Source organism: Echinococcus granulosus (genome assembly GCF_000524195.1).
Source record: "Echinococcus granulosus chromosome Unknown EG_S00140, whole genome shotgun sequence".
Classification (NCBI taxonomy): domain Eukaryota; kingdom Metazoa; phylum Platyhelminthes; class Cestoda; order Cyclophyllidea; family Taeniidae; genus Echinococcus; species Echinococcus granulosus.
The window spans coordinates 80,180-93,342 of record NW_020170520.1 but is presented as its reverse complement, the minus strand read 5'-3'; the positions used below and the strand labels follow the sequence as shown (position 1 = coordinate 93,342).

Genomic DNA, 13,163 nt, shown 5'->3' with positions numbered 1-13,163 from the left:
GGTGAGAGTAGTAACTAGTGTGAAATCCGCACGAACGGCGAAACTGAGAAGTCAACCAGTTTACTAGGCGTAGTCGCTAACTCCTACATAGTCGGATGAGGATGCTCCCCTGAGAACTAGGAGAACGATTTCGACTGGGGCTGACTAGCTATCATCACTGCTGTTGCCTGGACGGCCTTAGGATTATCAAAAAATATCCCACGCAATTTAAGAATCCATTTTTGGAAAAGAGAAGTGGATTTGAAGGCCCGTAATAATTGAAGGCCAATAAAAGGACGCAAATCTCCCTGCATAACCACGAAATCGGCTGATGAAGCTTAGGAGTCGGACATAACGGAGTGAGATGGCCAAGTCCCAAGCATGAGCGTTAAACAAGGCGAAATTAATAGGTTTTCACAGGGAACGATTCACCAAACGTTCAAGTGAGAGAGAGATGGTGTGTTTTACCCGCAAAGGAACAATTCGCTGCGTAACCAGTGCCACAGCAGCAAGCGTTCCACCTTCCGATCTAAACAAGGGATCACTTTCATCCGCCTTAGTCCTCCCTAATTCGATCACTAAAAATGCCCAAATCCCCGTGGGTCTGGTGTGCGAACCCCAAGGCGGGTACTTAAATCAGTGGTGAGAAAATTATGCATCTAGGGGCAACTAAAAAGCATCAAAAAATGCTACCGCCCCTTCCCCCTAGTTTTCTTGATGACTGCGTGCACAGGCTAATTGACAGGCTGTTGTACAACAAACAGGCAATGGCGACGCCACCATTTGTGGAGAGATCAGCCAGTAGGAGCACGAGAAATGAAGACAACGAAAGTACCCAAGGCGCGGGCAGCACGCCAATTGTGTTTACCTGCTCAAGCAGACACACACGCTCTCCTCCATCACCATCGCGCATGTGCATCCAGACGGATACACGGTCTCAATCGGGCTACTTCGGGCCAACGAAATAGCTCAAGCAAGAGAAGAGACAGAAGTTGGGCAGGCAGGGGGAGGGGTGAACTTTTTATTAGTTTAAAAGGCACTTTCAAGGTAGCTTTTGACACGATCCGGAACTTCATAAAATTTCAATTGCTTGATTTATAATGAACGATGGCAATGAAGACATACTGGAAAGACTAGACGATCACGACACTTTTCCAAAGGCAAACCGAAATCCACTACCAATGGATTAGGTCACAGACAGCACAAAGGAGGATGCAAAAACTCCTTTAATTACTATGAATGCTGATGTCGAAGCAGAGCTGAGCTAGAGATGGGATGACGTGAATCCGCGATGTGCTTGTATAAGTAAAGGGCAGAAAACGATGAAAAACATAAATGAGTCCAAGACATATAATCAGATTAAAGAGGAACGAAAAGATATGCCTCCCCTCCAAAAAACACTTGTGCACAAGGCAGGGATATTGGGGAATGATGAGGAGGCGAAGCGAGTGAAACGAGCCTTGGTGTTGAAGACTGAGCATGGGCGTGAGCGCCCTATGAAATATTTTGCACAGTTACTGCCAAATTTGTCGCCACTCCCTCGACAGTAATGAATGGATCAAGGCCTCAGATGACTGATTAATGGATGGATGCTGGGGTTTTGTGATATTCACTTTTTTATACGAACAATGTCAAGTCTGTCCCAATTTTGTCCTATTCACAATTAAAAAAGTGCCTAACTTTTGCTGTACGAATGGATCCCAAAGTAGAACACACGATTCCCCTTAAAAAGAAGAATGCAGGGAAACCATATATTTGGTAAGAAAGGCGAAGTTTGACGTTTTTAAAAGAAGTAGCATGCTTTGCAGACTCATCTTGAACCGATAAAGAGCAGAAAGAAAAAGTCATTAAGAATGAAATGAGGCACAAAAAATGGATCAAAGAAGGCAAAATCGCAGCGTTGAAAAGTGACTAACTTACCGATGTTGGGATGATTAAGTTGCTTCATCACATTCACCTCGCGAAAAAGCTGAAGAGTAGAAAGGTGGGTTAGGACGCCGACACAAAAACTCCAACGATGGAGACATCGAAAGTCAGATGGGCGCGTACGTGTGTGTGTATGTGTACGCAAATTTGCATGAGGATAAACAAAGTGGCCTCATTACAAATGCTCGCCCTCCCATTATGCTAATTGATAAATTGAAAGACCACAAGTGCATTTGCGACCGCGCATGCACACACACACACGCCTCACAAAGCAGCATTTCAACGCACCCCACAGATGAAATTCATGAGCTGAGGCAACAATGCCCAAATACAGCTTTAAAGCGACTTCAAGACGCTAAATGTATGTGACATAAGCGAAACGTTCTTGGGATTTGGGACTACTCAAAAATGCATTCACGCCCAATGGAAATGTGGCATCACCTAAAGTGGGGCCGATGAGAATGGACTTCAAAAAGGGCCATAAAATAACAGTTGGGAAGTTGGTGAGCCACCACCCTCGCCTGCCTGCTTGTCTTCCTTAGCACGCTAAGAGCTTGAAGGCCAGGTCATCGTGAGACGGCAACCAATTACAAGACCGATGAGAATTACGTAAGCCACCGAGCAGCGTGTGGACATGCGCGGCCGGACAAATAGTTGCCGTTACCACTTCCTGAGCTTTGCTTTCGTGAGCATTCGAGAAGGACGGCTGTGAGACGGTGGCGCAGGAAGAAAGATGCGGTAGTATAACCTACCTTGTTTAAACTCGCATGATTGAGTTTCCCCTTGTCGATCACCTTAACAGCAACCTGTAATGGAAGAGGAAAAAGATACCATTGTGTACGCACGCAGTAATAAATGGAAGAGGAATACGGTTAAGAGACATTCCATTCACACAAAAGTAGGGTTGGAGCGGTAACAAGTAGACAGCAAATGAGAAAAGAGCAGCTCCAACTACAGGTACTGCCAACACAAATTTAAATGATCAGATGACACAGGAAGGACACAACCATAATCACTAGAAGTGGTACTAAAAAATAACAGCATTGCGCGGTTTTTAGAACTACCCATGAGGTAAATATCGTAGAAAAACCAGTCTTGATTTATGTAACGTGAGCACTGCTGACTAACTTGAGTTAGAGGAACACTCCAGACACGAAATCGGCCTCCCACCAAGCGCACGTGTGGTCAATTTTTGATATTTCATAAACTGAACCTACACTACTTAATAATACCGCCAAAGAACACTTGAGCGCTTTAATGAAAGATAGTGGGGTAGGAAAAATTTGGTAGTTATTTTAAGTAATGCTTAAATGGCTATGTTCTAAATCCACTGAAAAAAATACCTATTAAGGAGTAAAAAAGTAATGGTGGACCCAAAAAATAGAAAAAGTGCAAAAATTGCTTCCGTACGTAAAAACAACGGGCCTTTTAGTCGTAGGGACTAGGTTATGGTAATAAGTAACGCGAACAGTGTAGCAACGGGAGAGGAGCCTACCTCTTTCTTGGTGGTTATGTGCTGGGCGAGTTTGACCTTAGCGAAATTGCCACTTCCGAGGGTGCGGATAAGTTTGTACTTGCCTACGTGAGGCTGGTCGCGCCAGGCGCGCTTAGCTGGTGGTGGGGCGGCGGTAGTAGGCCCTGTGCTATCACTGGCCAAGCGCTTCTCCGCTCCACCACCTCCCTCCGCAGAGGAATTCGCGGCGGTGGAGGCAGCGCTCTTCCAACTCTCCTCGACCGTGGCATCAGCTGGCGATTGTTGCTGCTGTTGTCCCACAGACAGACCATTCTTAGGGAGAATAAGAAATTGTCATCTCACGTCCGAGCTTCAACAGTGAACACTCATAAATAGCTACGACAGAGAAACACCGTCCTAATATCGACTATTTTCAAACTATTCGGTACTCATAGAGACAAGAGCAACGAAATAGCATAATGTTCCCATTATGCAAATTGGGACGAAATTGAAGAGAGGCCCATATCACATTGTAAATGTCACAATGACATTTGAATGCTACCCAAGTCAATCCCAGCAACAAAAAGAATTCAGGTACATATCAATGCATGACCCGTTTTTCCACTATTATAATGCACAAGTAAATAGTTTACTGAAATGGTCTATTTAAAGCAAGGGAACATCTTGAATAAAAAGTAGAGCAGTATTCAGTTAACATTTTAGATTATAAAAAAACTGACAGGTTCTTTTCAAAAAAGATTTCCTCAAACTATCAGCACTTTAATGCACTCAAAGAAATATAGCATTGGGGTGTAAGCTGAAAGCCTGCCAAATGCTATTTTCGTCACCAACTACACACTAGGGTTTTCGAAACTGATTCAAAATCTTATGAGATCCCAACAGTATCGAGAGAGTATCTCCGGAATTAAGACCATTTGATTCGATTGGTGAAAGCCGTAGAAGTGAATGTTTATAATAAACTGGAAGCAACATCCATCCGATCTTTGCAGTAAGTTTTCAAAACACTGGTTTGACGGTTTTTATTCTGAAGAGCCCATTGGTCAGTTCACCGGTGCGACAGACATCCACACGCTGCAACTATCTCGAAATCAGTACAACCACTCTAGAATGACACCAAAGTCGAAAGCGGAATCCATTTAGCACAGAAATTCCTCTGTTTTGTATGCAGTAATGTAACGTAGAGGAAAGCAATTATGCATAAAAAGGGTGTGTATGTATAGACCGCTTTCAGTTCAAGATTAAGTCAAGTGGTGCATTAAAGTGCCTAAAGTACTTACCAAATTGTTTGATGGATCTACAGGTTGGGCCGATACCGAACTAGTGGCAGCAGACATTAGAACTTCTAAAATCGGTAAAAGACACACATTATTATGCTGACACAATCGTCCTTGCATGCAATTTTATCTGACAATGTCACACAACTTGGAGGAGAGGAGACGTGTTACGGATAGCGATCACACCGTCAATAAATGCTGTCAAAACTGAAACAACCCAAATAAAAACTACGCAAGGCTAGCGCAAAAGAAATGGTACGATAGTTGTGCTATGAAATCCGCAGTCCCTCGGCAGCCCCTGGCCAGTAAAACTAGACGGGACCGTAATTGTACAACACTCAAATCATTTGTTTATAGATTCGCTTGTGACAATTAATGGACAAAGCAGCTTGATCTATGGCAATCACCAAACTGAATTAACTAAATTGGATGCCAAACCTTTAAACACACAAATGTCGAACGTTTATCAAATCAACCCCGAGGCACTATCTGATCTGAATCACGATTTATTGGAATCTATGGGATTACATTTCCCATCATATTCGCAGTAAAGCCAACAATTTTCCTCCAATAAATAAGCCCATTCCTTGAGTATGTATGTCATTACTTTAGTAATTTGAGGCAAGTGTTGGCTAATGACCAGACAGATATTGAAGTGGTAATAAATAAGTACTTACTGGAAAGAAATATTGCCCGGCTATGTTGCATAAAAACCTCTGGATGTAACGACTGCTACAAGACTGCACGCTAAGTCTCCCGTAAGATCACAGGATTCAAATCTACATCGTACTAGAAAAGCCCAATAAACTACGGAAATAATAGTCCAACGATTCCACCAAGCAAGTAGCAGTATAAGCATGAATCTTGAATCAGTTTTTAATAATTTACAGAACTAACAAAAAGTCACAAACAAGCCAAATAACTTCATCCAAGTAAAATTAAAAACCGAGTCAGAAATATTTTCCCGGCTTTTTAGTTTAGCATAGAAGACATGAAACACACAAGCAAACATTCAACAATTCCATGGATTCCAACATATCACGAGCACACCAAAGCAGACGAAGCATCCGAAGTTCCCTATCCACGGTAAAATATTTGCCGCAATTAAAAACGCTATTAACAGCTATTAGGGGAGCTGGCATGCACTAAGTCAAAAGGGTGATTCCGGAGCAATGACAGAGTCCTCGAAAATACGAGACTTTAAAATGAGGGAAATTAGTTAAACAACAAAGCACATATGATAACAACAAGGCTGTTCAAATATGAAACTCGCCCGTTGAAATCACTACTCATCAAACACGAACTATTTAAAGGTGGAGCTAGTATAAGACAGCAAAGTGATAGAGCAATAATTAATGGAGGGTAAAGCACGGTGCTTTTGAAACTCACTATAAACAATGACATCAAACAAACCCAAAACACAATCCTGACGGAGGCCGTTGCGTGAACCGCCTAGTGAATATTTACATGCCTATAAACAACTCAGCCAATAAATAAAGCCGTCTATGATAAGTTGCAGTAATGGTTTTTAAGTAGGCTACGGACGATTATATTTACTATTTTAAGCAATAAAATTGTTAATAGATAGGCGAAACTAATTAAGATGTCGATTCAACCGATCTGCTAGGTAGCTATAGGCATGGAAAAGTAAAGAAAAGTAAAGAACTTTATGATGGACGATTAAAGTAAAAACGATTAAGCAGTTCTGTTTGTTGCTAATTTTTTGATCATCACGGTATGAACTTTAAAATACTTGACGTAAATCATTAGGAATCTGTTGGAGTAAGAATAACTTAATGTTAATATATTAATGCTGCAAGTTGATTTTGATTTATTACATATTGCATTTCCCTAGCTTTGTGTTTTTAAGACCTCTTTTTGGGGCATCAAACCTTATAAAGGAAAATTGTGGAAAGTAGCCAACACAATCCGTTGACTTAAATATTCCAGTAATTGGATTATTGTAGCGTCCCAAGACTTCCCTAAAAACGAAGAAAGACACTATACTCGGGCAGAATATAAATATATTCAGCACAGAGAAGGTGGCTGGGCTACTGGCATGGCCCGATGGCCAGCCCACCCAGCGAAGTACAAGGGGGCTAATTCAAAGTACAAAAGTGGCGTCTCGCCAATACCGAGGTATAAACCACCATCGTATCACATTATTACACAGCTCTTCAAGGCTTCCTTAAAGACAAAATAAGTTATAAAACCAGAGTAGAACATACATACTAAACATAGAGTCCGGCTGAGAGGTTGCTGGCATGGCCCAGAGACTAGCTTACCTATCAAAGGTAAAATGGCCATAACATAAAGTTGTCCTTTGCCAAAAACCCCGAGTTTAACAACCTACTTGTGCCCCACTTTCTCTCTTCTTCTGGGTGTCGCCTTCGATAGTCCCCTTCGTTAACCTTCTGCGTCAGCCATCACAGTGTAGTCATTGCTGTAAGGAAACCACCCACTCCATAACCCTGTCAGTCATCTAGTTTGTAAGCAGTTGAGGAGATACTTTCCCGCAACTTCGCTGACTTTCCCTTACACCTGATCAGGATCTGCATTTTCGTCCTGTACGAGAAATGGAGTCGGGAATGGGGTAATGCGCTGGTTATTACGCGTGTCCAAACGTAGATGTAGGAATACCGGCCTAATGGCATATTCATGTAATGGAGGACAGGATTTAGCACAGTTCCATGGGAATAAAGTTGTGCGTCTGTTCCTCCTTGCTAAATTTTTCTGACACCAGGGCTACTCAGTCATATTCATCCGGATTCTGCCCTGTTAGTTGGAATTTGGAGGAGGCAGCACGAATTCATCTTATCGATGTCTTTATGCAGGCACGGAACTGTCCCAGGTGACTCAGGGTTAGTGTCGTTTTACTTGTTAGTGGCTTTCCTGCAGAACACTAGGCTGGGTTGGTTGCCGAAAGTTGAAGTCGAAATTGGCTCTTCTGTTTTAGGTTGTCACCGATTCTCCCATCCGTAGTATATATACATCTTCCGCCCCAAGAGGTTTATCAGACAGCAGTTTTGAGCAAGAGTGCTGTCCATTAAGATCGAATTCGCTTTCAGCCGTCCCAAGACTTCCCTAAAGGCGAAGCAGTACATAATATTAGTGCAGATTACACACATTCAACACACAGAAGAAGTTGGGCTACTGACAGATCGAGAGGTCGTCTTACATAACGGAGGTACGATCGCCAAGGCGCAAAGTGTTCCCTTACCCAAAACCGAGCTTTAAACCTCTAACATATTACATTCATAGTAAAGGCTGGAGACTTAGACCCAAAGAGAATAGAAACTAGGATAACGTGATACAGGATAGGTTGGTATTTTGTTTAGCTGCATGTTTAACGACACAGACCGTTCACTTTTTACAGATTGCATTTCACATCTACAACTTGGCCTTTCGGCCATGCTCTGTTACAACACTTCGGCTTGTTACGATTTTGAGGAGATTCGAGACGCTGCTTTGATAGCAGTGCTAGGTGAACTCGACCTAAAAGGTCAACTGCCTTGATTTTTGTAACTGAATGCTATGCCTGCCACCTGCCGCGGATGGATGAATCTGTTAAGTCTCCCAACATAAGTACAAAAAATGATGTCTCCCTTTAGCAATTGCCTCAATTCCGTACTCTCCAGGAGTGTTATAAATAAATAAAGCATTACTATGCTTGAACTATTATAAAAGTCCATAATAGTGCTACCTACGGTAGCCTACTTGAAATTATTAAATACCTAAACAAGCTATACTCCTCTTCGCTACCAAAGTTTGAATTTAACCCATCTAGACGGTACTGAAGTGGGACCAAAGCAGTGAAGAGGAATGGATGTGAATGAGTAGCTCCGCATGAAGCAGACCCACTTTTGGGCAATATACCTGTGGCTAACAGTTGGTGTGGAAAACGGTCCCCACGTAAATCATTGGCCTTTCTCAAGAATTCGAAAAATGGTGGATTTCCGCTTCCGCAACGTAGTTTATAAATAAAACAGCTCCAGTGGTATTCGATTTCAGTGCCACATTAGCACTGCATCAAATACTTCCTCATATAAATGAAATGCTAATGACTGGCATTTTGATATCTCGTATTCAAAGCGCCGATTATGTTGCGGTGGGTGAAGCGGAAGACTAACCAAAAGGATCTTGGACAAAGTCATTCAAAAGGAGAGGAGGACTGTGTAGAGATTTGACCTTTTGCTTAACTACGTTGACACTTCAGTCGACACACCACACTTCCGCTCTGTAGTATGACTTTTGGGCTATGGTAATAGCCTCTCAGCTCCTACATCTCTACTAATAGCAACTTATAGCAGAAATTTGAGATGTTAGAAGATAAAATTTGTGGTAATTCGTGCTTGAAAAAATATTAGTTGGCAGAACATCGATACTTATAGCTCCCCAAGACTTCTCTGAATACGCGAGAAGAAAGTAATTGGATGGAGTTGTGTAATATCAACGTATTGTAGGACTGGGGCTACAGACATAGCCCGAAGACCAGGCGGCTTTGCACGGGTACAATGGCGGAGTACCCCAATTCCCTTTATCAGAGCCGAGAGCTACTGGAACTTCCCTAAAGACAAGCGAAAACAAAGTACTAGGAGAGAGTATACCTATATTCGAAATACCGTAGGGCTTGTTATAATTGCAAAGGAATGGTGACGGGGCGACTAAGTAGTCCTTTTACCATAAACTCAAATTAAACAAATAGCCAACGTAGTATGCTATTACTTTCCTGCTAATGTTATTACTGTGTGGCACTCCAAGTCTTGGTGAGGTCAAAATAAGCCAAAGCAGTGTCCAGAACACTTATCGGTGCCGAACATTAAGACCATGATGCAGAGATGGAGCACTACCTACAGAGATTGAGTCCGTGTAGTTCTGCACAAACTTAGAATATTTAGTTAATACACATATATATATGCAGGATGTTCTTAACATAGATATCTTCCAGTATGCAAATAAAACGCTTGCTTAGTTAAATAAAACTTTGGTGTGTAAAGTGGATGGATCAGATCAGTCGCTTGATTGAGGAAGCGTCACCTATCTTTTAAGAACCAGTGAACGCGAATCACTCGCAAAATCTTATGTTGCCAAAGCATAAGTTTTGTTTCCGGCTTGAGGGTCAATGAAGCAAGTGTAATACGATAGTGGTTTATCCCTCGGTACTGGTGAGGCGTCACTATTGTACTTTGAATTTGCCCTCCTGTACCTCATTGAGCGGGCTGGACTTCGGGCCATGCCAATAGCCCAGACACCTTCTCTGCGCTGAGTATATATTCTGCCCGAGTATTTTGTCTACTTTCGTCTTCAGGGAGTCTCGGGACGCTACACAAAGTGATATTGTGTGTGGGTATGTACCACAAATTACCATTTTGGAGTTCCCAACAAGGATTTTTTATTAGTTTGATGCATTACAAATTTGTATTATCCTAAAATGCTAAGGTTTACTTCTGGTAAGCAAATTAACACTTATTGAAAAGGGAAAAACTAAAAGATCATTAGCAAATTTCCTGCATCAGCACTCATATAGGTATCAGAAGGTTGTGTTTTTACGATGTAGCACGCCCCGCTAGTTTTGTTATTTTGTGGTTATTCTAGTGGTTTTATAAGAATTAGTTATGTGTGCATTGACAATAGTAAAAAAGGCACCAACTAACCGAAACATGGGTTTTTTATTGCTTGATGGATGCAAATGTGACCCAAACCCCGATGTTACCGCTGCTTGTTAATTAAAAACGCCTGAAAATTGGCACAAATATCTATTACCATGCTATGTTAAGGTAGACGAACTTGTTGTTTTAAAGCATGATGTTGACACTGATTTGGTCGAGCTAGGCCGCACCTTTCCGTGCGTCGTGTGCAGACGATGGATAGCACGGTGCCTGCCTCGAGTTCAAAAGGTGGGGAGCCTGCTCCTCTCCTTATTCACAAATTTGTCCCCTCGCGTCCCAAAGTTGAATTACTCGAAGGTCTTCCAGAACCGATCATATAGTACACCTCTTTCCTTGGTGATTCTGTAGTAACGTTGTTTCATCGGTGGACCTGGCTTGTCCGATTGAGTTAAGGAAAGTTGTTATGTACATCAGAAATGCCGAATATAATCCGAGGCGTTTCACTGGATGCGTCATCAGACTTCGAGAACCGCGCGTAACTTGTCTGCTTTTTAGTACTGGAAAAATGGTTACTACGGGCGGCAAATCAGAAGAATCAAACAATTTGGGCGCTAGGAAATGTGCTCGTGTGATACAAAAGCTGGGTTTTCCTGTAAGATCAACCTACTACTTTATCAGTCTGGTACCTTTATTCTAGGTACAGTTCAATAATTTTCGAATACAAAACGTGGTTGGAATAGTCGATCTGAAGTTCCCCATTCGTCTTGAAGGTCTGCTTATGGCCAATGAACAAATGTCCCAGTAGGTTATCTCTTCAAAGCCATGCTGCGGCACTCTGTACCTTTGCTTGAGTGCCTTTACTATTAATATTTAAGCTTCTTGTACATACTTTACCAGTCCATAGCGTTTATAAAGTCTTTTTGTGGCCTATAGGTATGAGCCAGAAATTTTCCCTGGTCTTATTTATCGGATCATTAATCCAAAATTGGTATTCCTAATCTTCGTAAATGGGAAAGTTATCATAACCGGTATGTCACTTCTGGTTTCTTGGATATTCCTTCGTTTCATTTGCCTTAAAATAGTGCTCCTTCTTAAGTAATACACGGTTAGATATTTTCGTCCTTCCCTTTGAGACTTGTACATGGTGAATTTTAAATGAATATATCCCGGCCACCACATCCTATTGTCCCTTAGGGTTCTTTTGGTTTTCTATTTTAGGTGCGAAATCAGTGGAATTGGTTTACGAGGCTTTGAACAAAGTATACCCAGTTTTGAGGAACTTTAGGAAGATGGCTTGATTCCCCTATCTCTTACATTGTCCTATATATTCTTGCACTAATTGTTCAGCTACGTCTGGTGTGCTGATGTAATTCCACTTTTTTTGTCTCATCCGCGACAAATCGAGCCAAGGAGCCCCTGTGTTATCAACTCAGGTGGCTGGAGGTTCTTGATGTACATTAGTTGGTCAATGGGGGAGGGTTTAGGGGTTGGTCGCCATGGCAACACCGGGGAGCACTGATTAATGCTCCGGGGGAGGGTCGTTTTTGCCAAGGTGCGCTGTAGGGAGGCCTGGGCGGTTGGGTACGGCAAGAGGCAAGAATGGGGTGGGTGTAGGGCTGGTCCGCGCAGGGGGAGCTGTGCCTAGCAGATACCGTGTAAAACGCTAAAGGCTTACCATTCGGTTTCGGCAAAGGGCTGCTTAGGATCCTCCGCCGTTGCACCTTCGTCGGATGGCTCGGCCTCCGGGCCATATTAATAGGCCCAAGCCTTAGTTCAGGTCAATCTAAACGATTCTGTCAAAATACTGCGTCTTTGTTCGTTTTTAGAGATGTCTCAGGGCACTGTAATTATGCACCTTTGGTTTCGAGTGAGTTCTAGTAAATAGCCCTGTTAAAGCATTGGTTCATTTAGAATCCGGCGCCAAAAATGTACAAAAGGCTAACTTTTTGCCCTAATTTTACCAAAAATTTTGAATTCCTAACTATTCTTGCATTTACTTTTGACTCTGCGGGGCTTTGTTTGAATTTTTAACCTTTTGGTGTAGCGTTTACTTCGTGCATGTCACAAGGGATGGTAAGCCGATACTTAGCTCTACTTTTTTGCAAACATAGGCGAAGCGTACAAAGAAGGTTGGTATCGTTGGTAAGTATGGCACTCGCTATGGTGCTTCATTGAGAAAGACTGTCAAGAAAATTGAAGTCAGTCAGCACGCAACTTACAATTGCAATTTTTGTGGGAAGGTAGTGTTTCTTGTTTAAGCTACTATATCGTTAGGAGGCGTTAAGGCGTAAAGCTGCTGGTATTTGGGCATGCAAGCGCTGTGGAAAGCAGATCGCCGGTGGAGCTTATGTTTGCAGTACGACAGCTGCAGCCACCACCCGTGCCGCTATTCGTCGTCTTCGTGAAACTCTTAAGGCATGAAGTATTTTTATAATATACCTTCTGAGACGGGTGCCGTCTTATCGCTCTCGGTAATTTGTGGTGTTACTGCGTTACTGAGTTTTCCCTTCTTAACATCCCGAGTAGTTTGTCCTGTCATTATTGCTTTAACATGGTAATCGCTAGCCGGACAGGCCCCTTAGTCTTTAATGCTTGGGTATTGTTTGCACACTTCTTTGCTCTCACCTGCGCCCTGAACGATTTACCCATAGTCAAGGTCTGTTCACGATGTTTTATGCTTGTCTACTCTACGTTCTTGCTGGGTCTGAGCCGTAGGGTGTGGTAGTCGTTCTCGTGTGGGTCGATATTGGCTCGTAGCATATGCATTTTGGCATTGGATGTCGGCCGATGGTTTGTAACTTTTACTACGCCTTCAACATTTGGGGGCTGTCGGACGCGTTGCGTCCCGGCGTTGCGGAACTCTTAGCTGGTGTATGCTTTGTTTTTCGTCGGTGCGAATAG

The 13,163-nt window shown here is 42.6% G+C and overlaps 3 protein-coding genes across 3 annotated transcripts in view; 2 read left to right on the top strand and 1 right to left on the bottom strand. All coding sequences in view use genetic code 11, as the record gives it.

Moving 5' to 3' along the window:
- EGR_09273 (Serine/threonine-protein kinase MARK2) overlaps positions 1-6,919 on the bottom strand; it is a gene marked incomplete at both ends in the record, with an annotated part of 17,054 nt that extends 10,135 nt beyond the window's left edge. The window contains 6 exons of the mRNA XM_024498522.1: positions 1,900-1,948; positions 2,658-2,711; positions 3,401-3,691; positions 4,657-4,721; positions 6,043-6,105; positions 6,886-6,919. Coding sequence (XP_024347066.1) covers positions 1,900-1,948; positions 2,658-2,711; positions 3,401-3,691; positions 4,657-4,721; positions 6,043-6,105; positions 6,886-6,919 — 556 coding nt within the window. The remainder of the gene's footprint in view (positions 1-1,899; positions 1,949-2,657; positions 2,712-3,400; positions 3,692-4,656; positions 4,722-6,042; positions 6,106-6,885) is intronic.
- A 3,597-nt stretch (positions 6,920-10,516) lies between these two features.
- Positions 10,517-11,560, top strand: EGR_09272 (TATA box-binding protein-like protein 2; the record flags this gene model as incomplete). The annotated part of the gene is made up of 5 exons (XM_024498521.1): positions 10,517-10,641; positions 10,671-10,914; positions 10,960-11,063; positions 11,196-11,290; positions 11,481-11,560. 5 exons carry the CDS (start codon positions 10,517-10,519, stop codon positions 11,558-11,560), a joined length of 648 nt encoding a protein of 215 aa, XP_024347065.1.
- Positions 11,561-12,320: 760 nt separating this feature from the next.
- Positions 12,321-12,683, top strand: EGR_09271 (60S ribosomal protein L37a; the record flags this gene model as incomplete). Its single annotated transcript, XM_024498520.1, has 3 exons — positions 12,321-12,335; positions 12,374-12,502; positions 12,537-12,683. The coding sequence occupies 3 exons, from the start codon at positions 12,321-12,323 to the stop codon at positions 12,681-12,683; spliced, it is 291 nt and encodes a 96-aa protein (XP_024347064.1).
- Positions 12,684-13,163: the final 480 nt, after the last annotated feature.